The sequence below is a fragment of the Macrobrachium rosenbergii genome, chromosome 59 (assembly GCF_040412425.1).
Source record: "Macrobrachium rosenbergii isolate ZJJX-2024 chromosome 59, ASM4041242v1, whole genome shotgun sequence".
NCBI classification, from domain to species: domain Eukaryota; kingdom Metazoa; phylum Arthropoda; class Malacostraca; order Decapoda; family Palaemonidae; genus Macrobrachium; species Macrobrachium rosenbergii.
In genome coordinates this window covers 38,104,428-38,131,826 of record NC_089799.1, presented here as the reverse complement: position 1 = coordinate 38,131,826, position 27,399 = coordinate 38,104,428, and the positions used below count along the sequence as shown (strand labels likewise).

The 27,399-nt window shown below is 34.3% G+C and overlaps 1 protein-coding gene across 7 annotated transcripts in view; it reads right to left on the bottom strand.

Annotated features, from left to right (window-relative positions):
- LOC136837732 (very long chain fatty acid elongase 7) overlaps window positions 1-27,399 on the bottom strand; it is a 483,891-nt gene that overhangs the window by 5,673 nt on the left and 450,819 nt on the right. For 3 of the 7 annotated variants that reach the window (XM_067102656.1, XM_067102653.1, XM_067102657.1), the window contains 3 exons: window positions 18,485-18,565; window positions 9,539-9,595; window positions 3,931-4,036 (listed from right to left, as the gene is read on the bottom strand). In XM_067102656.1, coding sequence (XP_066958757.1) covers window positions 3,931-4,036; window positions 9,539-9,595; window positions 18,485-18,565 — 244 coding nt within the window. Of the gene's footprint in view, window positions 1-3,930; window positions 4,037-9,538; window positions 9,596-18,484; window positions 18,566-20,640; window positions 20,722-27,399 lie in introns of all 7 variants that reach the window. The other 4 variants (XM_067102655.1, XM_067102652.1, XM_067102654.1 and 1 more) reach the window with 2 other exon arrangements.

Genomic DNA, 27,399 nt, shown 5'->3' with positions numbered 1-27,399 from the left:
ATGCAATTGATCAGGAATGCCTGAATACTTTGGTAAACCTAACATTTATTACTTCATGCAGCACATTTAAAGTATTTTACTTACCAGGAATTTCTAAAAACTGTTTAAGCATCATAGCAAATGTAAAGTTCACCTTATTAATTATCAGTGAATTGAAAAATTTTTCATGGCTTTACTTCTGTAACCTACGTTTTTATTGCCTGACTGTTAAGATGAGTCTGTAATATTCCATTATTACACAGGATAATTTCATAAAAAATGCTACTATTTGCAATTTGTACAATAATTTCTTCAACTCACAGCATCAGCATCTTTTCTTTTCTAGTATTTCAAAAATGGTTTACTGTTTTTGAATTTGAAAGATGAAAATTAATATATAAATCATAGCTTCTAAAACAACTTTAGTTCCCCAAAACTACAAATCACCATTACACACACTGTAATTTCAAGCTGCAGGCAAAAAAATAGCCCTGACAAAACTGCTATAGTTTACTGATGGTAAAGAATGAAAAAGGGAGCTCTACAGGCTGCAATGTAGCCAGATATAATCAGATAAGCTAAATCGATGTGGCTAGGAGCTGTGGAATATCTGTAAAACAGACTTCTACAATAAAATTAATTTTATCAAAAAACTCAAATATGGAGACTTGAATGAGTACTGAACTTAGCCACCTTGTGGCACTGTTAATGTGTATGAAGTTGCCAGAGAAATCTATGTAAGTTCAATGACGCTGAAGCAAAATGAAGCAATTTTGAACATGAGAAGAAAAAACTGACAAACAAGGTGTGACCCATGGAACTGGCCATATCTTTGGTACTTTAAGATCCACAGGAAAAGGAACATGGTACTTGAAGGTGACCACATTAGGACAAAAGTAAATTGACAACATGAAACTGCCTTAAATCTATGGTATACTGAAATTATGACTAAAACCAATAGTTGCTACACTGTTATTGCTAAAAGGTAGTTTAACCAGACCACTGAATCAAAACATCCAACTCCTGTTGGGTTGGCTAAAAAAGTAACAAAAAGATATTAATAAAAGCGTGTTAAAAAAATTTTTTTTAGATTTTTTTCTTTCGACTATACCGAGTTATAAGCATTTGTAATGACTACTATTTTTGTTAAAGTGATACGGTATTTGTAAATATGGGTCTATTATCATTATTGGCCTTTGTAACAATTACAACTATGATTTCTGTTCAATGAAGGGTATTAGAGAGAATAGCTTTTCCCAGTTTGTTAGGATGCCAACTTTATAAATGCTTAACCCCTGATGAATGGATAACCCCTCATGAGAGGATCTAAAACAGGTTTTGGGCAGCAGATGGATCCCCTCTGAGGAGCATTAATATTACACGCCATACAATTTGGATGTATCGAGCGGGAAAGAGTTTCCATCACTTCAATGGCTCATAAATGAATAGTGGCAACTAAAGAATTCAGCTCAGCTCAACCGTGGGCATCTCAGGCAGATCAGTATTGTTTTTGACCTGAAGTTGGAATGTCTGTCTTGCTCCTCTCTCTTCCATGACGTCTTCGAAATTTAAGAGATAAAAGCTTTTACAGTGTTTTGGTAAGGCATTATAATGAAACTTACTTTTTTCATAACTATATGTTTACTTCTCTAAGATGATTGAACCAAATTCAATTAAACTTTAACAGTGTAGTATAACTATAAAAGTGACGTCATGATTTTTTTCAACTGTAAACAAACTGAACTTACTGTAGAGGTTGAATTTCTAAATTTCCCCATGAGAGAAATTTACATGGTAAAAATTTGAAGCAAATCCCTTCAATCATAAGGCAGAAACAGTCATTTACTTTATAATGGGGCGTTATGGCATCAGCAGCTCCCATAAACAGAAAAATGACAATAATCAGTATGCTGTACCAGCCAAATTCACACTTCCTCAGTGCACTGAGACACTCGACCTGCACGTGTGTGTCTTTAAGGCCAGTGTCTTTGACACTGGAAAATATGTTAATTTCTTATATTCCACCTATAGCTTTGTTTTTTGCTTCCATTTTATTTGCAAATTTGAGCACTGATAAATTCGCTGTCACCATTGGTGTTATCCATCGGAGGTGGGGAATATGGAGGGGAGTGAGAGGCGTAGGACTCTTGAGTAACAGAGTAGCTTAATCTATGCGCAAACAAACTTCCATGACATATTCATATTGTATCTCCATAAGCCACTCAAGGATATTTTCAAAATGATACTGAATGATGATGTTGCTTTTTAGCCAGTAAAAGTCTTGAAAGCCTCAAAGCACAGTACTCCTCCCCCATCCATAAAACTTCCATGAGTTATTGTAGGCAAGACACCTCTGTCAGCTGTTCAACGGCAATAAACATAACGATGTTTTACATGATGTTATTGCTTTAGAGCCAATAACAGTCGTGAAAGCTCCCAAGCAGATGAGGGCCCTTCCAGCCCTTGTCAATCTGCTTCTCCCTACCCATGCATTACCTCAAGTCTATTCCCCCAATGATACTCCTTTCTCAGTGTGCTATATGAGCTGTAACAGCTTACCATCATTTTTTTCTGCCCATGCAGCACTGCAATGGAATGGAAAGTGTTTATAAATTTTTGTTTATTGTATATGTCTCCATGTATAAGTGGGGGAGTGAGGAAGGGGGAAGGGGCGGTGGCAGCTGCAGTTTCGTGTGGATATTGCCACGTTGTGGATAGTGTACATCCAGATATCCAAGGAAATACAGTACTTTGTTAAGGAGTTTGAGCTGCGCCAATGATATGCTGATCTTGGAGAATGGTATGCCTAGTGCAACAATGTTGTCTATGCAAGGTATTCATATTTCCTCTTTATTCCACCATATCTGTATATAAATACAGTTGCTCTTCTGATAAAAAGCTACTGAATAATATAGCTTATCAAAACATTATCCTTATGCAAGTTAATAATCAATGACCTCAGAGATGAGGTGTTGTGTGTTCGGCTGCTTTCCAATTCATCTGTACAAGTCAGTTGACTTTTTCCAGCCCATGTGCGACATTGTAAAGATAAGAGATGAGATTATGGAAAGATTTTTCTTTTAGTGAGTATGTGGTTTTGAAATTACTGAAGATGTATTTTTTTTCTCTCATATAATTTCAACATCAGTTATTAGCCATAATGTATTAGTAATCGAGCTTAATTTTCAGATTCAAATGTTAGTTCTCTCCTTGACTCTTCATAGCAACCTACAGTGAATTTTTCAGAATGTTTCGTAAATTTTCCTAAATTTTCCTCAGATATGTCATTTTTTTTATTGATATTCTTATACAGTCTGTTATCAATATTATTAATAATATTCTAATGAGAAAAATGCAGTTTTATTTGTATATAAAAAAAAATTGGTCACTGTTTAGTGTGAAAAAAGTACTAGAAAAAGTAGAAATATAAGTTCACGTTAGTAAATCTTTACAGAGGGTATTTACCCTCATGTGCTTCTTCATCAGTAATATAACTTGGTCTCTGAACTGTAATATGGCAGTCTTGCTGCAATGAAGTGAAAAAAAAGCAGAAGGCATAAAACTATTTAGTTATTACAGCTGGTACCCCTGGAATTTTATTATATTTGGATAGTCTGCCTTCTAAATTTTCAGTCACATATAAAACCTGTAAAATATGGGCATAATTGTTCAATTTCACATCATCATCCTAACCTCAAAATATTTTCTTAGAGCAATTATGAGACTTGGTATTAAATATTTGAATCTTTTAAATGAAATCATACACACATTTCCCAACAAAAACTTCAAATAATTTTTACTGGTTTCAAAATTTAATACTAACCATGGATTCACAGCAACATGCATAGAACTTCAATACATTTGTGAAACATTAATTTAGTAAATCAAAAAGAATAAAAAGCCTCATGGGTAAATAAATGCTTAAAAGTAAAAAGCTAAACACTGTCTTACCTGGAGTAAACTTGACTCCAAACCATACACTCATGGGCATACAGCCATGATGGATAACATGAAGTGTTGACACATGTTCAAACTTCTTATGCAATACAAAGAAGAACTGCAAAAGAAAAGTTTAAAATTTAAAATTCTGTTTCCTTGTCATGACACCACTATCCTGTAATAGAAAAATGTCTCCTGTTCAAGAAAAATAGGACAATTTGTCAAAATTTCAGTTCATTATATTCTCCACCCACTGCGAATTAGGGTCATTTAATGGAATGTTCCTCCTTTTGTTACAAATAACTGGAGCATCTGAGTATTAATGCAAATAGTCTCAAATGTTTCATGCATCTTTTCCTACTAAAATTACTGAAATGGATCTCACTTTGCCCTCTCTATGAGAGTCACCCAGACTTAGTTCACTGACTATGATAAATGTAGCTGAGTTATTAAGTTCGATTCTATCTGCTGTTCAATTTCATTTTTCTTATATTTCAGCGTAAGTAATTTTTTATGCTTTTGTACTATCTGGTTAAAATGTTAGAAGTACTACCTTCTACCTGTGACCATCAAGTAAGGTATGTCATTTGAATTTGATCTTGCATTTCAAAGACAGAACCTACAGTATGTCATGACTCTAACAATTTATCTTGGTAAAACTTCTCTCCTAAACATCATCCATTTTCAAAAAAGGCTTCATTGTGCATGAAGAGGATAGTTTGTTATATATATCATGGGCCCAAAAAATATGTTCTAAAGGGTATGGGTGATCATTGTGATATCATTCAACTACCCTTGAGTTAAATTTCTGTTTGTATGGCTGTCCCTACAAATACATTTGTATTAAAGAGTATAACTGTCTATACAGCATATTATGTTACTAGACAAAATTAGCTTTATGCTATTAAAAATAAAATTTACCACAAGCAATAACAGAGAAATATATACAAACAGTACGACCTGCCACCAACAGGTTTTGTGACAACCACCCCGTCTAATATCCATGAGCCAAAGGACTACTATACTATTTCAGGATAAAGCTATTGTTACATCAAGATTGTCACAATTGTGCACCAGTTTTACCCATTTCATTACCAGATTCATCATCAAAATTGTCACTTATTCATTAATAACGGAATAATCACACAGAAAATAGTTACACTTCGACCCACTTATTAGCATCCTCCTTTTAATTAATACCTCCACAAAGTTCTCTCAGCATACATAAAATCTTTTAATTTATTATGAAAGAAATACCAATACTTTATCTGCTGTAAAAGGGAATTTTTAGAGCAACAGTTTTTTATTCCTTCAACAGCTCTCCTAGTGTCAATGTACGTTTTTGTTGAGAAATAATCCTTTGGAAGCTTACTAGCTTTTTTAAGATCTTAAATGCATTCTAGTGAATTACTGAATTTTAATAATGACAAAAAACTGATATCAGAGAGGTTAGGCTAGTACTTGCATCATACTCCGTTAATAATAAATAATCTCCAACATAGGTAAATTTTTCCAGAGTAAAAATGTAAAATACTAGTTTGTACTTCTGTACAACACAAATTATAGCCAATATATTTTGATACAACACATATATTACAACTGGCAGAACAAAAAGACCGTAGGCAACAAGGTACAGGTCTAACAAAGTATGCACAGTCAATTAAAATGACTTGACTACTGAAGCATATTCACAATGTACAAGAAAAACTTTAGATAAAGGGGTGTGGCATCCCATCTCATCCTGATTCAGTCACACACTATCAAATATGTTTCACATGGTATTATCACTTAGCTCAAATTAGGTACCTTACAAGATATTTATAGAAATTCACTAATGAGGATTCATCATAGCAAAATCTTACTTTTTGAGAGGTGGTTTCATAATAGCTTATTTCAAACATATGGCTACTGATGGTTTAAAAGACATGTTACTATTTTCTAGGTGTGTACCTGTATATGGTATTTTTCTCTCTCACCATAGGACAACTAACTGAAATGCTATAAGCACGTGGCAAAAAAAGACAGGGTGAAAGAGCAAGTTATCACTTACAAGATGTGGTAATATTAAAGTGATAGCAGTTATCTATTTGAGGGACCCAGAGTTAATAAAAAATAAAGGGGGGGGGCAATAATATGCATTTAAACTAAATCGAAACCCAGTGTACACACATCAGAAGAATGAAGAAAACTCACTCACCTAACCCCATAAAGAGAAAATGTTTTTAAATGTATTTTTGTTTTCAAAAGTTCTTTCATACAAACTCATTAATCTTATATATATACTATGTCCATATTATTGTGGTGAATTTTGCCATGTTTGCATCTTATACCTGTCAGACTGGAGAACACTTTCTGACCAAGAAGTGCCCTCTAGTAGAAACCACTCACCTCACTCTCCATGAAAACCGAATGTGGGGCAATGAGACTCGAAGGTACTGGAAGAAGGGCACTCACTATATCATTACTGGGTTTGTACAAAAACCCAATTTTGCATTATATACATAACATTTCAACACAAGCAAAATAATTTCACAAACCTATCATGGACTTCCAAAAAGAAGGTTTCATTCTGGTAAGCCAGGGTTGTCCACCAGCTGTCTTCATTTCAGTGTCTGACTAGCATCAACTGGCTCTTCAATTAGAGGTATGACCACAGAGCAAATGTTGACAGTGCCTTCAGCATGGAGTTAGCTGTCAGTAGAGTTGATATACCTAGCATAAAATGTTGCCAAATAATTAGCTGTCATCTGAAGAAAGGAAACAGAAAATGCCACCGCTGAAGTAGAGAAGTTATTAACTACTTCTCCCAGGTTGATAAATCATATCAAGGACAAAAAAAAAGTCTGAGGAGCTGCTCATCCTCACTAACTTTCAAGGCTGTTTACTGTCACTAGGCTTCTATTATTCCCCAAAGGCCAAAGATGGAACTTAACTCTCACAGTTATCATCTTCAAAGCAGGCTCAAAGAGTCATAATCACTAGACTCCTCACTGAAAGGTGACGGGCACTGTTGGAGTCCTGCCATAAAGATTCCATAATATTCATTTTTCACCTAACTGTGGGAGCCATGGTCACTGCATAAGCCAAAGGGAGATGATGAGTTCTTGGTGTGAAGGTCAAACTATCAGTGACTGCTGGAATCATGAGGAAGAGCTGGAAAAACACGAGTCCTTAAAGATTCCTTGAAAAAGTTAAGGATGATCTCCTGAATAGTGACAATCTGGAGTCTAGACAGGAAAAGGAAACATAAGCAACACGATAAGCATCCAGATGTCTTCAAGCTGCAGCAGTGGCACAGCTGTGTACAAAGATATCAACATTTAGAAAGTAAGTCGTGGTCAGGACAGTGTCTACCAATGGAGCAGCTGGTTATCATTGAAGGAACACTTACAGAAAGATGACTGGTCACTACAGGAGGCATAGAAGAGAAAGTCCTGCCTATCAGCAATTTCAGAATGTTTGTAAAGGCCAATCTCATAAGAAAACAGTAGGAATCCTCACCGGTCATGGTCACATCAACTGGACAAACAATGGGGAGAACGTAAGTCAAAATGGTAGGTTGGCCAGTGAGTAAAGCTTTGGTTAAACATGCAAGTAGAGCTGTAGGCAGACCTCAGCATGCAGACTAGTCAATAGCAAGGATTACAAAAGTGGTGTAGACAGGGCTGGCATTGGGCAGGTCATCCAGCAATTTAGATAATCAGGTACGGCATCTGTAGAGTGGGCCTGACAGTAGGCAAGGCAGGTATGGAACAGCATAACAAACAGCCAACTGATCAGTGACATTGGCCTAGATAGCAAGTGCAAATGAGAGCACAGGTTCTCTCAACAAACTTGTGACAAATAAAACTCCATTTGCCTTGAACATTCTCTTCTACTGGGTCAACCGAAAACAGCATAGTTCTTGAGTGATGAGCAAAGAACACAACAACTAAAAGGAAATATTAATCCCTGTTTAAGGATGACAGGCCTTCTTGGAAACCCCTAGACACACACTGGGGCAAAATGAATGCACAAATGCAATTGCATAGCAAATGCACATAAATTAAATACAATTTCACAACACTATCAAAACTACAGGACAGTGAGGAAAAGGCCCAGAGTACGCACACTGTAACAATTATTGAAAGAGCTATTACACTGGAAAAGTGATTAACAGAATTAATAAATCTCACTGCAAAAGGACAATGTGAATACCTAAAATGAGGGGCAACTACAAATTTGAACAGACAAGATTGATGTCCTAATTAAAAAATAAAAAAATAAAATAAAAGTGCATATAATCATCTACTAAGTGGTGACACTTGGGAGGTAAACCCACACAAACAGGATAAAAGATAAAATTAAGGTATATAAATGCAAAAATATTCCAAAAATAAAAAAAAAAGAAAACAATGCACTTAATCTTTGTGTGAATGAGAGACAAGTGATAATTAGGTAACAACTTTTTAGCAAGTCTGCTCACCACTAAAAATAAGGAACCCCCTTACATTCTTGAAAAAAAATTTAAAACTGAAATCATAAGGTAAGAGAGTTACATTTCAAAAATAATCAATAAGGAAATTAGCCACAGATATATTCCTTATGGTACCAGTGATCCACAAGATGATACCAGCAATTGAACTGTACCTGCTTTATGAAAAATTCAATCTTTTATTACTTTTTAACAGTACATAAGTGAAAAAGGGAAATGCAGAAATAAATACTTTCAAACGAGTAAAACTCAACGTGAATTAGTTCTGCTTTAGGAATAAGCAATCCTGGGGAACGGAGAAGTAAATATTTGGGGAGTGGAGAGAGAGAGAGAGAGAGAGAGAGAGAGAGAGAGAGAGAGAGAGAGAGAGAGAGAGAGAGGGACTGATATACAGGTTCATGAAAAATAACATCAACTTCAACATCAACACGGCACATTAATGGTGGGACTACCTTCTGTCCAACAGAAAATGATTGGTAAACCTAGCGACATACAAGATAATATGGGCATAATTATATATAATCAATGGGGTTGTGATAAAACAATCATTGATGATGACACTGAGACATGCTGTCTACATATATTCTCCTAAGTCTATGTAAAGTGCAGAAATAAGCCTCATCACCATTTGAGGGAGCATGAAAATGTTAAAAAAATATGGACATTTAGATAACTTGAAAAAATATACAGGCAAAAGTCTTCAAAAAAGATTAAAGGAGGCTATGAAATTGTGTTTTAAAAAGTAAATGGCTCTGGCTATGGTAGAGGTAAAAGCAATAGCATGACAATTCTAGAAAAGTAAAAAACCAAACTGCCAACAAGCTTAAATACATTTGTTTTTGCAAAAATACACCTGAACAATAAAAAGTTTTTCTGGACCAAAATGCAAAAGTAGCGAATGACAAAAGCTACAAAGCAATGCTACTGTAACTGCCTGGCAAAACTGCTACATACTTTCAAATTCCACATAAAGAGAGGACAAACTCCATTCACTGATACATTGCTGTTGAAGCAATGACATAACCACTGATAAAACACAAAATGCAATAAACATTTGGATTCAATACATATATCTTGTCTAAACCAGATACATTAGAAAGATTAATCATAGTTATTGAAGTAACAATCATAAAAAAGTATACTTACTGTATCAAAGAATTCTGTGAACTTGGAGAAATAGTACCACCAAGATGCATGGACCATCTAAAATAAAGATCAAGCATATTAAAGCTAAATAAAATACCATATTTCTACTTAGGCATCTACAATTAAAATGATTTGTCAATGCACTAAATTTTCTTACCCTAAAGCTTACTTGTAAGTACACAGTATATGGAAGGTACTTTGCATTGCTTTCACATGAAAAACTATTAAGGTTAAAAAACATTCTAATATACATTACATTATCTGAAATAAATGTCACTACCATCATTCTGTGACTGATTACTGACAAAGAGTTAAAATATAAAAAATCAATTAAAATGTTACTTGAATTACTGAATACTTCAACTTACTGCTATTACAAAAAAATAATGAAGTAATTATTTCCCTCTTATTTACTGAAGTTATTTCTATGAGCTTTCAAGACTATCAAATACATACATGTAATTCAAGAGCTAAGCTGAAACTACTTAAAAACTTAAAATCATCTGATACTGACACTGAGCAAAATCAAATTGAGGTAATTTTGTATACAGCTCATATACTAAAAAACTATATTAATGAGGAAAATTGATTGAACTAATTGATATTCAGGATTTGTGTAGCACATGTTACAGCATTTCCATTCTATAGAAATGAAAGACGAAATTTACCTTATTTCAAAAAGAAATGTCTTTCATATACTAAAAGACATTATTAAACTTCTGACTTGAAAAAGGGCAAAAATGTATTTGCAAACTAATCTCATGATTTAATGAAAATGGAGTTTTAATGTGCAAAACAAAACCCATTACTAACATTCACAAAAAAATTATGAAATTAAACATATGTTAGTTGAGAAATTGAAAAGAATACTGTACACATTACATTTCCTGAATGGCAATGAATTGAAACAAAAGAAAAACAGAGACCAATTCTTTAAATATATTACAAATTAGATTTACTTTAAATTGTCTTTCAAAACACATTAAGCTAGGAGAAATTCCCTTTCAAAATACTTTAGAGAAAGAGCAATTAAAACACCTAAACAATTTGTTGATAAAGTTGGCATTAGATACTTCTTTCCCTCCAAAAATATCTAGAAATGGTCATTCAGTAACTTGTACTTTACCTGTTTAAGCTGCTTTTAAGGTATAAATCCCTTCTACTAAGAACAATATTTTAAATCTAAGGATGAATACATTCAAATCTCCAGATACATTTATACTTACCACTAACCTCTGGACGGCTATTCCGTTTTGTAATAATATTATGAAAGAAAAATCTCCTATTACATAAAAAAAATTTCCTATCACTGTAAATTTTGATACTTATTGGAACTTAATAGGTCATTAAGAGTAACTTGGGTATGCTTCTAAATTCATGAAGTCTATAAATATAACCCTGTCTATCTGATCGCAACCTTTTGCTACAATACATTAAATTAAAATTTAATTAAATAATACTTCAAGGACAAGCATTACAGTTCTCAAAAATACAATTCTACTAACTAAAAAACCCAAGTAGAATAAACCTTGGTAATTTGGCCCTAAATCTCAAGCCTGGAACCTTTTCAAGGATATAAAGATATATTAATACAATTATCATGCAAAATAAATTAACCACTGTGATAAATTCTTAAATATGTAACTAATACTGTACTTGCCTTTCCTAATATCAGCTGCATTTATGAACCTGAGTATGAAAGTGACCTGTTACCATCAAAACCACTGCCTATATGGCAGAACATGTGTTATAAAAACAAAAAAAAAACCATGTCAGTAGTCAGTCTGTGTCCTTGGTGCAAAAATACAGAGAAAAGGAAACTAAGAAAGCACAACAACAACAACAACAGTAACAACAACAACAACAAAACAAAAACAGGTGTGTGGAGGGTAACCACACACTAAAACATAAGTGCTTCAAAGATCCAATTCCCCAGTATGAATTCTTGATTAACTTTAGAGCAATTTTGAATGGAAGAGACCAATCTTTCTTTTGGTGTACAAACAGGGGTATAGTTTGTAAGTACTGTACAATTCCCAAAATGGGATCTGCATAAACATCGCAATAGATGTGCACTACAATAAAATGCTAAGATTTTCATGTTTTTCGTTTTGACACCTTTTAAACTACACATTTTTTCCTATGACCCAAAAACTAAATCATTTATCATAACATCTTCACAAGTACGTGGTCCAAAGAATAAATCACCGTGAAAAAATACGGGAACCTGGAAATATATTAAACTTTTCTGCGCTAGGAAAGGTCAGATATACCCTCTTTAGGCAATCTGGCGGCATCAAGAATTCACTACTAGATACTTCATGCAAATTTTACATGTGCATAAACGTGTGAGTAAAAGAAAAACAAATTACATAAAAATAAATATGTGACAAGTTTACAAACCAAGCACCCATTACCGTACACTATTAAAAACTAATGTACTAAAATACAGAATTAATATACACCTCAAATGAAGTCTATAATAAGCATGCAATAACAATGCTTAACTATTACTAACAGCATGCAAAATCAATGTAAGAATACACAATAACCCCCTCCCACAACAACAGCAAACTTCAAAGCTACAATTTTTGTATCTTAAGTTATACAATGGGAAACAGTGAAAAACAGTTACTTAAAATAATTAAGTGTATGCTGCAGATCAAAATATAGGCTATAACCCACTAAAATGTTTGCAGAATCACTGAATTTTTTTTTTTTATCTCCGTAACATACAGTCATGTAATTAAACACTGGTAGCATAACATAAGATTTTTTCATTATTCAGTATATAAGCATAAGTCACCTATTATTATGTAAACATAATCACAAGGAAAACGATAGGAAACTGTTGAATAATTTACCAAACAGATGAGGCTGGCATCATTTCATTTCCTGTTCATTTACTTAACACAGAATATATGCAGTACTTACTCCCTGCTTTCTTTACTTTTCATTTGGCTGTTTCCTTTAAAATACAGGATTCTGTTCACTTAGCTGAGCTGTCATTTTAAGGCTTAAAAACCTAATCTTTAATCTCTTGCCAATACAGAAAAAGCTTGTTTTGACTTTGCTTCACACCACTATATACAAACAATGTGCTGGGCATTTGTACAATAGTTAAATGTACCACAGTCCTGAGGAGAATTTCCAAGGCATGGGACCATATATTAACAAGAAGAGGAAATATAAAATATTTATCTTTGTTTCCTGTTGCATAAAACAGGATAAATGTACTGAAATAATTGTACAGGATTCCAGTAGAATATAATGCAATTCATGTAAAGAAATTTTACACGCCAGTCACCTAATTTTGAGGGAACTAAGATGAGTATTCAGAGACTTCGGGCAGGTATACTGTCAGGCGTCTCACTCATATACGTATACTTTTAGGCCTTTCTATAAGAATAAATATTGTAACAGTTATATTTGTAACAATTGTAACAGTATCGTATTTGTAACAAACTCTTTGAGTCATCTTATGATTACTTCTTTTCAAATAGAATAAATTTTATTGTATTAATTAGGAAGATGTGGTTTTAATGCTACTCAAGGAGTTCAATGCTGCAAAACCTTCATGTTTCTATGCTGCATTCTAAGAACAATAATATATATATATATATATATATATATATATATATATATATATATATATATATATATATATATATATATATATATATATATAATATATATATATATATATATATATATATATATATATATATATATATATATATATATATATATATATATATATATATATATGTTATATACATAATTATGTTATCTGCATTTTACTCTAGTTAAATTATCTACATTATTTCCTTAATTTTTCACTTAACTATCCTTTCACTACAAAGTATATAATTCCTTTGCTTGCTTATCTATTACTTTTACATATCACACACACACACACACATTAAATAATATATACTAATAATGGACGGAATAAGACCAAAAATACCATTGTTGAAGCATATCATTATTTCTATAATATATATATATAATTATATTATATATATATATATATATATATATATATATATATATATATATATATATATATATATATATATATATATATATATATATATATATATATATATATATATATATATATGGTAATATCATAATGGAAAAGTGTCATAACTGAAGATGAGTAATATCAAGCATGTACAGAACAGCAAAACAAGTAGCCACTTATTAAGAAAACAGTACACTTAACATTAATATGGGAAAAGGGCAAAGGTTGACAAAAATACTTTAATATACAAGTGCCTGACCAGATAGTGGCTCAAGACCTTCCTGATTATACCCTCACCATCCCACGTATTATAATAAAAGTGCACATAACTCGGTGATGTGAGGGGAAATGGCGCATGCAATTCCCCTTTAGTACCATGACTGCTTTTATATCCAAAAGGCAAAATAAATAGTTACTACATGGTATCTTCAGTGAAAACACCTTGGTGACATCTACAAAAATTATATAATAAAATAAGACATTATTTATAAATGCAATTATTTTCCCAAGGAAGCATTACTTCATACAACGTACAGTACTTAGAACATTCGCACCTCAACTTAATGGACAGTTTGGGGGTCTGGCCTCTCAAAAGAGTAACAGAATCCACTAGTTAACGAGTTGCAAAAATCCAGTAACATAGGCTACATGACACCCAAGAGCTGGTCTAGGAATCTTGTGAAAATCTGTCTCATTATTTCTTCCCTCTTGCTATGTAGCATTATTTCACTGTAAGTTTTGAATAAGGTCTCGCAATCTTGCAAGTTCAGTAATGAATGCAACACTAAAGGCAGGAATAAATTTTTAAAAAGTACCATATACAATGCATATTAGTCTATACATGCATTTGTCTACCGATTTTATGCTTAGCACGAAGCTACTGTTTTGTACTGCATTCTGGCATCTCACATTAAAAATCTAAAAAAATGTAATAAAACATTTCATCCACTTATTCAATGTGTGCGTGTGCAAGGCTTATTTAAGATAAAACAGTATTACAAAAGTACTGTTATTCAGTATAACATACAAAAATTTACAAACTCCTAACAATGTACAAAACATGCCATAAGCTACTTGAGCTTAGGTTATTGTATATCATTGGTTGAAACTATGGGTAAATATGAAATGCACTACTGTATATTTACTAATTTACACAACCCAATTTTATTAAGGGATATTAACACTATCAAAACTTGCAGTAAAAGAATGATACACAATGCAAAAGAGACAGAGGGAGGAAAAAGACAGACCAATGGATAGACATTCACACATGTTCAATTTACATGCAATCGTCAGACAAACTGAGAACGTAAAAATAAATTCAATTACACTTTTTACTACAGTATTAATGATAGCATACGTATGCTGTCATTCATACCATACTGAAAACCATCAAATTTTATGTAGATGTTCTCAGTTCATTTGTAGATTACAAGTAAACCGTACTCCTTTACCAATCCTATGAATGTCAGTCAATTTACTCTTCATTTTTTGTGTTGTGTATTATTTTAGCATGGTGCAGTAAATACCTAAATTTCAGAAATAACTGCAATGTGTTGATATATGGTTTTCATATTTACAATTATAAACAACAACAAAGGCTACTAATAACACACCAGAGTGACATTGCATAGGCAACACAACTTGAAAAAATTACATCTAGTCTTTAGATTACTTATAGTATGTTTGAGTTTATTCTGTATGAAAATGTGAATTTTGTTATCTAGTGTTGCATATTCTCCACATCGACTTGAGAGATTGGATTCTGGTTTGTGTCAATGGATTCAAAGACATGTAAAAACCAGAAAGTGTTTAGTTGCCAAGTAATTTACCTTCCAATGGCTTGGATTCATATTTGTAAGCAAATTTATCAAATTTATTAAGTCAAAAGAGTGCCAGGAAATACAATAGAATGTGAAGTAGCCATTCTCTTGCCTGGGACACAAGTTTTGGCAATGAAATCTGGAACAAAGGGGAGACCCTAGACTTCCAGCTGGTCTTTGCTCTTCCTAAGACTACCTTCTGATCACTTGATCTTGGGGAACTGCCAATCTAAATAGGAATGAGGATACATTCCTTTCAGGATTTTAGCAACCAATGAGGACTTCAAGTTTTCTCAGAATTTACAAACAATGCACTGAGGGATGTTTGTACATTGTCACTTTCTCCTTCCACTGGAGGAGTCAAAAGAAGAGGGGGAGGGGAACCATTCAATAATAGCAGTCTTCAATGAAAAACTATAGAGTGGTGTCTTCACTGGTACATACAGGTCCAAGTGATATTTTCTACTCCAACAAAAACCCTCCAGCCTACTGAGGATATTTCACAATGTCTTAAGCACAAAAGAAGAACTAGAAGAACTGTAAAGTCAGTAAAAAGATCCAAGGACATTCGCACTCAAGCAACTAGAAAAGCCTTTCCTCATATTAAAAATAATGCTAAGACCATTTAGAAGACTAGTGGATTTGGGAGAAGGTCAGTTTCTTCCTAAAGGAACATAAAGAAACATCTGAAAATATGCATCCAAGTATGAAAACATTCCAAACATCTGTAGTAACATGAGGAGGAAAGAGAAGTCACTCATCATACTGTACAATTCTTCCTGAAATGACTGAAAGGCACAGGTGGGAACAGGGAGGCTCCAGATGCAGATAGCAGCTTCAACTATTGCAATTAATGGAATGAGAACATCACAGTTGCAAGAAATACAAGAAAAATAACCCTTCACTTCATATCTTGCACTTTTCAAAACTGTGCTAGTGTTCTTTCAATAACTTATAAATGCCAAAGTGATCCCCGTTGCTAATAAACCTGCGGCAAGTCATTTGGAAGATGATGAGCAAGAACAAAAATGGAAAGCGCACGACAGAAAATAGACTCATGAGGGCAAAAATGCATGCTAGGACACAGAAAGGCTGTCCAATGCACTAAAATACAGTATTTACAATGATTTACTAAACCATACACAACCAAATTTCTGTAGTGTGCATCACACTATAATGAGGCACTATTACTTATTGAAAATGAACTTGTCAATAACAAAAGTTCAAAGAACACTTAAAAGTACAATAATTAATGAGCATTAAAAGTGTATCAAACTGAAAACTACACCTGAAATGAAGCAGTTTAGAACATAAGCACTGAACAACCAGTATTAATGATGCCCTTACTTCCCCCTTCAGGCTGTCAAAGAGCACCAAAATTAGCACTTTTTACAGTTTTTTGTTCTAAATTTGTATGGTTGCACTTGCCGACAGCAACAGAATAAATGCTTATACATAACAGATGGCTTGTATAGGTTTACACTAAAACCCCCAATAACCAAGACACCTACCGCTTATGTCATTTATGTTGGTATCTCTGAACAATTGAACTGCAAAGCAACAAAATCATAATTCTCTGCTGTTATATGAATTTCCCACAACCAATCAGAACACAGCTGCATCAGTCCCATCAACCCTTAATGGACGGCAGGGCTCTCACGATCCCTAATAATTGCGTATGAAACTCCCTAGTTCAACTCATAATATCTGAACAAGTTTTGTGCAAAAACATCTTATTACTTGAATGGGTCATAAATGACTTAAGGCAAAACTAACACCCCAGTACAGGATACGAGGAAGATTAGTGTGACCTGAGATTTCATGGGGGAATGTACTACATCTCCCTGTCCTAGTACATCTTGTATTTATTCAACCATAAATATACTCAGGGATTGCTGTTGGTTTTAGTTCCTATCCTTTATGATAGTATGTCAGCCGTAATTGTAATTTTCCAAAGTACAAAAAATATACTCGGGGACTGCTGTTGCTTTCACTTCTATTATATTTATGTGAGCTATGATGGAAATTTTACAAAATAAAAAAAATTATTAGAAAGGACATGTATAACTTGGTAAAATTAGCATAATTTTACAAGTGTCATGGAAAAGAGGCCCCACACAGGGTTGGAAATATTAACTTTCAACTTTCCACGGAAGGTACGGAAATTTTTAAACATTTTTTTCTTATACTCTGTCCATTTGTGTATCTTCCTCTCTCCAGTGATTTTTTTTTTAAATTGGCCGACCTTAAAGTTTGCCTGGTCTTGGGGTATTGTTAATGTATATTCAGCCAAGCATACAAGGTTAAAAAACACAATATATTTTCATGGTGTTATCTTCCTTACTATATAATATGACAATGTGATCAACTAATTGTATAATGGTCTACAAAATGTAAATTAACAGATTAGAACCAACACCTGTAAAATTTTTCATTGCAGTAGTACAATTTAATGTAATATACGGAAATAACATTCACTGTAGTAGAATATAATTCAAAAGAAATATGAATGAGCTTGAAGTATGCGTTTGACAGCTTCTATGAGCTGGTGAACAAAACAGCACTATGCTTCTCTGATATTTTATACAACCATGAACTATTTTCATGCATTTCATGGATAGAAAATACCAACCATAGCAAAATCTAATGGCACCAAAATTCTTTACATCTCATGCATCTTATCTGGTTAAATTTGTACAATTTGTATTTTTTGTAACTAACAGGCAAGATGAAACATGAGTAGTCTCATGAAAAGAAAGGAAATATTCCAACCATCCTACATGCAAAATTCTTAGTAAATAAAAGCAATCTGATGCCATTAGATCTCCTCTAAGCCATATGTAATTACTGTAAATGTCACAGCATACATTAGCTGTAGTGCAACACTGTTACTTTAGGATGTAGACTAAATTCACCACTTAAATGTACAATTAGAGGGTAAACGTTCATACCAGTATTCATTGCCAAAAAAAATAAATAAATAAATAAAATAATTATTTCCAACTATGACAGCATTAAATATCTTCAACCCCATAGCTGTTAAAATTTGCAGACTAAAAAAAAAAGATTGGATGCAAGCCTTCACAGTTAGCTTACCCTGGTGGCAATAGGGTTTTCCGAGTAGTCGACTGGCTGGCAACGGTAGGAGTAGCCCCGGAACCATCCGCCCATTCCAAACTGTAACCAAATAATGTTATGCATGCACTAAGGTACAGCCACTTTTATACCATTATATAGACCTTTCCTGCAGATCATCAGGATCTGGTACAGTGGTAGGTAAGAGTACCTTAGTTCAAAGATAGACATGAAAAATAAGGTACAGCAGACAGTTTGCAGGTCTTCTCATAATTTCCTGGATATTTGCAGTTTTCCTTATCTTATGCCACTGAGTAACCAAATAAAACATAGTTTGTGTTTCATATAAATGTTTCCAGTGCACATACATATCAAATACTGTAATACATATATATATATATATATATATATATATATATATATATATATATATATATATATATATATATATATATATATATATATATATATATATATATATATATATATATATATATATAATATATATATATAAAAATGTGTATATACATAATAAAAATCATGCTCGCCATTCATACTAAGCAGAGTCACCTTTCATTAAGAAGCGTCTGATACGGTATATAGAATATAAGTGAACATATCACAGGGGAAAGTAAAGGTCACAGTAGAAGCAAAAACACAACAAAAAAGGCTGAACCTGAAATATCAAAATAATTTCAATTATCCTTGTGAAAACAAGACTTAAAAACACAGCAACAAACATAAGACAGTCGATAAAGAAGTGGATGGACGTAGACAAACAATTACAGCCCACACAACAGACTGAAAAAACATGCAAATATCCTAAACATAAAAAGCATCAAGATTATAAAGCTACATTCACTAGATGCTGCCAAAGTATGATTCACCAGTGACTACCCTCATAATAGCCACAATGTCACACAACCCCTAAGATTCACACCTCCTCGATAAAGAGACAAGCTCTAACTCTTATCAGAATAACAAATACTGTACTGATGTAAGCAGCAAAATTCTGATCTCGAAAGATCCACATGACGATAGTGTCAGCAGAAAAGTTACTAAACTGTCATGACAATACTGGGTTGAATGTGTACATAATGTTGATAAATTTTTAGTCACGCTTCAATAAAATCATCTTAAGTTCTGTACTGTGTGGGATGATGTGGTCGCCACAGCCTTCTGCCTCTTCAGATAATATTCAATAACATATTTATTTTGTTGTGTCCGGGAGTGGGCAATGCTAAATATTAAACAGGGTTGGGTTTGTTATATCCAGAGTAATCTTGTCTTTTGCATTTATTATATCATACAAAAAAACAGAAAAACCCTCAAAATAACAAAACGCAAGGATAAACACCACAAGTATGGCGTTATCAGCAGCAGCATCTTTTGTGCATTCATATTTAGGCATCCATTTTAACTTTTAATCAATAAATTGTGCTATACTTTAAATATAATAAACTTCATGCATTTGTTAACTACAAAGCTAATGAACTATTTTACGTGAATTGTCCCTTAAAGTATTTTAATTTTTTAAAATTAATAACATGATCACAATTACAAACAATACACGGTTAAATGCAACACGATATTCTGAAATACTGTACTGTACAACATAAACCCTACTGTGAAAAGGTTCTAACCACAAATTCAAGCCCTGTGCAATAGAGTAGAAACTGCTAATAGTGTTCTTTTATGTGTTCAATGAATATTAAAAGACTTCATATCAGCTAAATCATTAGCCAAATACAGCCATACATATTTATATGTCTCCTTATTTCAAGGTATATAAATATGTAAGCAATGAATTTTTACTGATAAATAAAAACTGTAGAATGTGGTTTTAATCTTTCAACAGAAGGTAGGTCATGACATATCAAGTTGTGAGTGAGTGACGGCAGTTCTGGGTCAAATGTCGAACACTGTTCTCCTCCTTGGTCAGTATCATGCCAGTCGTGCTTTTACCTGAAGTTCCTATTAACATCATAAATGTTTCTGGAAATTCTGACCCGAGCTGTTTTAAAAAGGCTACAAATCTCTGGAAAAGTATTTCTTGAAGTCACCTACCTAAAGGCCCAATGGTAACAATCCTACTAGACCTATACAACAACAACTGGCTTGCATAAAGCCGATACTTTGTATTCCTGTCTTCGATTGACCACCTCAATATGACTTACACGTATGGCAGATGGATTGTTGGAGTAATCAACTGGCTGACAGCGAAATGAATACCCTGTGAACCATCCACCCATTCCAACCTGTAATTAGCCAGGTCAAGAGGCCATATTTAAAGAAGATTAGAATATGATGACTTTATTAATATGAACCACCCGTGGAGAATTTATGCTTTCGCCTGAAATTTACTTTTGTGATGACTCACACAGTGGTGAAAAAAAAACACACAAGCACACACAAATGCAATGCAGTCACACAACTTAAGAGCAAGCTAAATAATATAAACCTAAAAAATATTGAAAACAAAAGATAAATCATGAAATGAAATATGCAAAACAAAACTGCTTTCTTATATTCCAAATCACGAAAAATCTTTAAAATTTAAAATTTCACTTTGTGTCCCAGTCAACGTATTTTACATCAACATCCAGAGATGGTGTGCTGTAACATTCCCCAAAAATAATTCATTTCTGAAAAACTTTTTAATACTTTTAATATTAAAATAATTTAAGTATCTATTTGCTACCAAAAGTCACAGACATTCATATAATACACGGCAAACAAAACTATTACCTGTATCTGTTACTAAATATTTCTTTACCTGTTACTGCCTTTCGAGGAAATAATAGTATAGAAACTTATCACCAAAAGTTTAACTTATTTTAACAAAATTGCATTTCTGGATTCACTTACAGTATAGATTTGCTTTGAATAAATATCAAAATGAACCTAAGATTGTGAGAACAAAAAGTAATCTCTAAAATGAACAATGGTATTTAACAAAGTTCTTTGAACTACAAAAAATACTCCTGGGTTTACCAGCAGTATTAGTTGTTTAAAGCTGTAAAATATAATAAAAATCACAGTCTTGTAATAAATACTATCATCTTTCAATTAACAAGCTCCAGAAATATCAAGCACAGTAACTATGTTCTAGTATGATATAAATCTGTTCATATATAATTAATACTTCTTTAAAAGGCTGTGAATCAACATACTTAGGGTACTTGACTACAACCTTATTACTGAGACACAGGAGATAAACAGAATACAGAGGTAGTGAATTTCTCATAATTAAAATGACTATGTACTTCCTCAATACTGGGATTACAGCAGTGTATTTGATAATACAGCTTACTTTAAGCAGAAACCTGATGCTGCCAATTTTCATGTCAGCCAAGTTTCCATAAAACTACTATATACAATATCCATTTATCCGTGAGAGTCCAAATGAATGATACAATCATTCCATTTCAATTACAATTAAGCATTCACCTCAGATCACATCTATGAAATTCACATACTTCATACTATGTACAAAAACTTATTCAGTCATTATCAATTTCCATTACAGCTAAAAAAGCAGTCATTACAGGACAAACACAGCTATAATTTGGAGGTACCTGCATTATACAAGCAGACATTTATCAGGTCAAGTCTCAAATCTTATTCTATTCAATGTCCCTTGTACAACAGTGTATAATGGACAACAGAAATTGCTTACAGCTTCAATCAGAGCACTATAATGTTACACAAAAAAGTTTTTTATGCAAACCCATTATCATGTATATGCCTAGATGTGTCCAAAACATTCCTAGGTTCATGTGCCTTTTGTACTTCAGGACAGAAGGTGGTAGTCTCACTAGGCATGTGGCCACTGGATCCTCAGGTATTTCTCAATCACTTCCCTCATGTTTTGTACAAACTGAAGCAGCACGCTTCAGGATGATGGGAGGACATTCACTATGATTGAATTCCAAGTGTCTCCATCTCTTGACAGTAACATGCAAGAGAGGTGTAGACAATTTATGATGAAGTGGAAGATAATGAGTTCAGAGTGCAGCTACTTGAGAAGCTCCTACCAGTTCAGGAGACTACTATTCCGTACGACAATCCTCCTTTAGCTAGAAGGGAATCCTCCTTTAGCTAGAAGGGAGCTATCAGAATCATTTATCTGTTTTTGAAGGTTGAGAGCTTCTCCAGTACTTGCCTGATAAGGCTGAATGGTAAAGATATAAAAGATATAAAGGATATAAAATGAAAAGTATCATGTCTTTCCTCAGCTGCCAGGTTCAAATATGCTGAACAGTACACGGGGAGCTTGTGGTTACGGGTTGTCACAAACAGATTTACCCACAGAATGCTCCACAGATGCCAAAGGACCTTGTAGATAACTGAATTCAGTGACTACTCCAAAGTAGGACCAGCTTTACCCTACAAAGACCATTCGCTATCATGTTATACCTTTTATACCTTACTGAACCATGTCGCTATACTAAACTCGTTCACCTCTACTAACATTAAAGACTTTGATTGTCAGCTGAAACAAAATCTCATATTGTGTGCAGCCTTGATTACATAAGTATGACAATGCTGTTGAGTTGTCAGTCACCATACCATCAACTCCTCTTCCTCCCAAGGGTTGAGGAACATTTGAAGGCCTAAGAAAATGGCCTTTAACTCTTAAGAAGTTGGCCCTTTATGCCTACGATCCTGAATTGCCTGATAATTTCAGTACGTGAGTGCTCCAAACTTCATACTACTCATCAGTAAACTTCGATATGCCTGGAAAGAAAATCCAATGGGGCTTCTACTAAAATGTGACATGGGTCCTGCTACCTTTGAAAGCCCTTCAAAACATCCTCTGAGGCTACAACTGGGTATACTTCTGGTAGGGTTTCTGCTGACTCTGACTTCAAGTGTTGTGTCTGAACCTCAAGTGGCTGCAGGAAACCACTTTCTCCAGTGACAAAAGTTGTCCAATCAGGGAGTGCCACAATTTTGCCAGAAAACTTGAACTTCACCAGAAACAATGGATCAAGGATAATAATCTCTGGTCCTGTTCTCAGTAAGGCAAGCTGGTTTCACTTCTGTGTCAATGACCATACCGAGGTACCCAGTTCTCACCGATGGTACTAGGTCTGACTTTCCCCATTTGAAATTGAGTCCAAGTGACTGGCACACCTGACAAAAAGATGTGGAAATATTTCTATTAAGCCACAGTATCCTGGTACCCCGGTTTGGTTAAAAACTTGTGGAACAGATACCAGGCTGAAACACAGAACTAACAAAGAATATTTTCATTCCTAAAACAAAGCAAAGTATCTAATAGATGCTGGGTGAATAGGGATGTGGAAATAAATACCCTTTATGATCAGAAACATTAAAGTTCTTCCACATGGATTGCCACAGCATTGTTATGATCTCCATCCTAAGGGATCTTTGTTGCACAAACTTGTTCAGAGAGCTGAGACCAATCTTTCTCTACTTTCTCTTCACCTTTCATGCCTCAATGCGACATCTTAACCATCCTGCACCACCTCAACTGCTAATTTCACGATCATTGATCTTCCTTTAATGTTGTAGCCTTTAATATCTCAAAGCTACACTGTACATCTCAGTGATAGTGAACTCTTATTTTCTTCAAGAAGGGAAGTCAATAATTGACTAATAACTTCTACTATACCAAGTAGAAGTTATTCTACTTGGTTCTTCTCTATTATTTCCAGCTAGGACTCCCCCAGCAAAAGCACTGTCAGTTGGGGAGTACTATCCTATCCTATCCTATCCTCATTCCTTCAACCTTGCCATCCCCCTTTCTGTGGCTGAAATGGCAAACACTGACTCCTTGTTGGAACTGACCTGTTGATAGCAAAAGGTAAGTTCTCAACGAAAGAATGCTTGTTACCCTCTGTACCTAAATCTTAGAGGAAGAGATTGTCCTGGGTAGTAGGTTCTCCTTTTAAGTCAACTGCTGTATCAAGTACAATTATTCATTCACAACATAAAAAATTATGGCCCTAGCTTCCACTGAAGTTAGTATCTCTGTGAGCTCCTCTGGAGAATCAGAGACTCGAAAACGATTGCTCAACATCTGAGGGAGATGAGAGACTGAAGAGGTCCTGATTATTAATTCTTAATTGCAAAATCAGAGAGGATAAATAACACCATTATAATGTAAGTCAATGTTCAACTTAGTGACAGCTCTATCCTCCTGGCCTTACCAACATCTAATGACTTGGCCCCCACCCCTTGGTAAACGACAACTTAATGGTTCCCAATACCCATTCCTGCCAGTTGGATATGGTGAGAAACTCCCAAAGGAACCACGAGTATAAAATAAGGGATAATGAACCTGTAAGGAACATCCTTGAATCTTATTGAAGCAGCATAGCTTCTGATTCAGAGGTGAAAACAAGTGAGGGGGAGCCATGAGTCACGTTATACCCTTTATTGGTTTCTTGTCTTTACTCCAAATTTTCACATTACCAACCATGCCTGAGACAGCAGTGGTTGGTGACAGATCAAACAAAAGCTTTGCTGGGTTGCCTTTGCTAGATTCACCTAAGCTCACTGGCTAAAGTTTCCACCTTGATTTATGAAGAAGCTCCTACACTGAGATCTCACAAACTCAGTCAAGGGCCTACGAAAAGGAAGCTTCATCTCGTAAAGCCATGACTTTCTCTTGGTTGTTTTCATCTGAATGTTCTTCAAGCCTGATCCAGTCCTTTGAAGAGTTAAAATGTATATTCTTGGTATGGCAGGGGTCAAGGGCACTTATGGCATGGCCATTTTCAGTGTAGCTGACAACTCATGGGAAACTGGCGTCTTTGGTGTACTGTCCATGATCAGTTATTTTCCTTTCCACTGGAGCCAAACTGATCTCTTGTAACTATGAATGCTTCCTCTTCTTCCTCCCTGATGAGACAAAGAAATCACTAGCAAAGCTACATCACTGGAGGAAAGCTATGACAAAGAAATATTTTTTTGTGGCAAAGACTGATACTATCCCTGAAGAAGAGAGCTGGTCAACTGCTTCTCCAAGACTGGTGCCCATTGGGAAGGCAAACAGGGTCCAAAAACAATTATTCGCACTCAATAAATCTTGAGGCTGAGTAATACCCTTAGCGTCTTCTAAAACATCTCAAGGACAAAAGAAACTAACTTGCTCTTGCTGCTGTTGCCTTTCGCACAGTAGCTTGAAGAATCACAATCAGTAATACAGTATCCTTCTTGGGATGAAGCAAACCACTGTTGGAATCCTTTTACCACTTACTGAGAATGCTGAAGTGATACATTTTGAAATAAATGATAATTCAGAGAAAAAAATGGAAAATGAATTAGCAATACACACTGGAATGGCAATCCTCTGGAGGAAATGGCTATAGACGTACCTGAGGAACCAGAAGGTACATGCCTCGTCAGACTACTGTAGGCTTGGGGGAAAAAAAGGCTGGTGATCATGGGAATGTTCAGGGAAGAAAATATAGGCTAATATATGATTGATGTGGTTGTGAAGAAACAAATATTACTTCAAACTTAAAACATTCACACGTTTTATACTCTCACTCATGAGCCTGTTTGTGATGTAAAGTGCTAGCTACTCTTATTTTTACGTCAATAATTACTGTATTTTACTTCATCTTGGTGTAGCCCTACATCATCTGTACTTGGTATTAATATGTACTCCAGTTACCCTGGCTAAGGTAATGAACATGCCAGGTGGCAATTAATTATGAAGAAGACCTTTTGTATTGCATAAAGAAAAGTACTGTAATGCAATTAACTTAAAAGCATGAAAATGACGGCTAAACCTGTAATTACACGTTCTGAACTGCAAACTTCCTGAAATATAGAATACTGTACTAGCAGAGCAGAAGCTCAAAATCTTGACATAATCATCTTTTAAAACTGAAAAAGATTTTCCATTACTAAGGTACATAGAAAAGCTCCACAAATTATCAAAAGGGGGAAGAAATCTCTTACATTGTAAAATATGAGCAAATATTCAAGTATAAATTTCCATATGAAGCCCCAAAAATATCATATAAACATCTGATACAGAAAAATAACTGATTGAACATGATACTCATCAAAACTTACATACAAAATTTAATTGATTGGATATACCAAAGCTTCAATTTTAAATATAATATAAATAATCATACTCCATCATCAGCCAGCTTCTGGAATGAAAAGGATAAGATCAAGACTCATATTTAGATGCTATTAACTTGACAGTACCAAACACCTAAAGCATATAAGACAACACACCCCTGCATGGCTGATGCCGCCTCTCATGGGAGGTTGTCGATTACCACTCATTCTTGGTTGAATCTCTATTCTCATAGAGTACGGTAAATTTTGATAGTCATTGCAAGTGCTGCATTACCTTCCTGTTAAGTTTTTCTGTTAACTGTCGTATTTACTCTGTACTGCACAAAAAAGATGGAATACAGTAGATAGATCCTGCCCATTCAGCCATTTGAGAAAAACATAATGCTGACAGAGCAGCAAAATGAATGGCATACTGCATGAAAGGAACCTAAAATGGTAAAACAAAACAGACAAAGTTATAGTTCATTTAAATAAGAGAGTCACAGTGAAATAATCTTGGCATGTCTATACCAGTAACCCAATCCCTAAATGTAAGACATTCTTTATATAGATCCAAATATAGCAAGCATACCACAATGCTTTGAAGGCCCTAGTCAAACCAAAATGACTACAAACACGGCTGTCATTAGCTACGTTGCCAAACTTCTTCCTGACTTATAATCCAACTATGGCTAATCTGGCCCCCTCAATTCGGAGTTTGTTACCCCAGTCATTCAATCCTACCCACCTTCTCACGGGCTACCCAGAACAAGAGACCACTCCAGGGAAATGCTGACTTAATCTACAATCTGTCATCACTAAAGAAGTCAATAACACTATTTTTTTTTATCTTATAGTATCATTTATTTCTATTAGTGATTCTG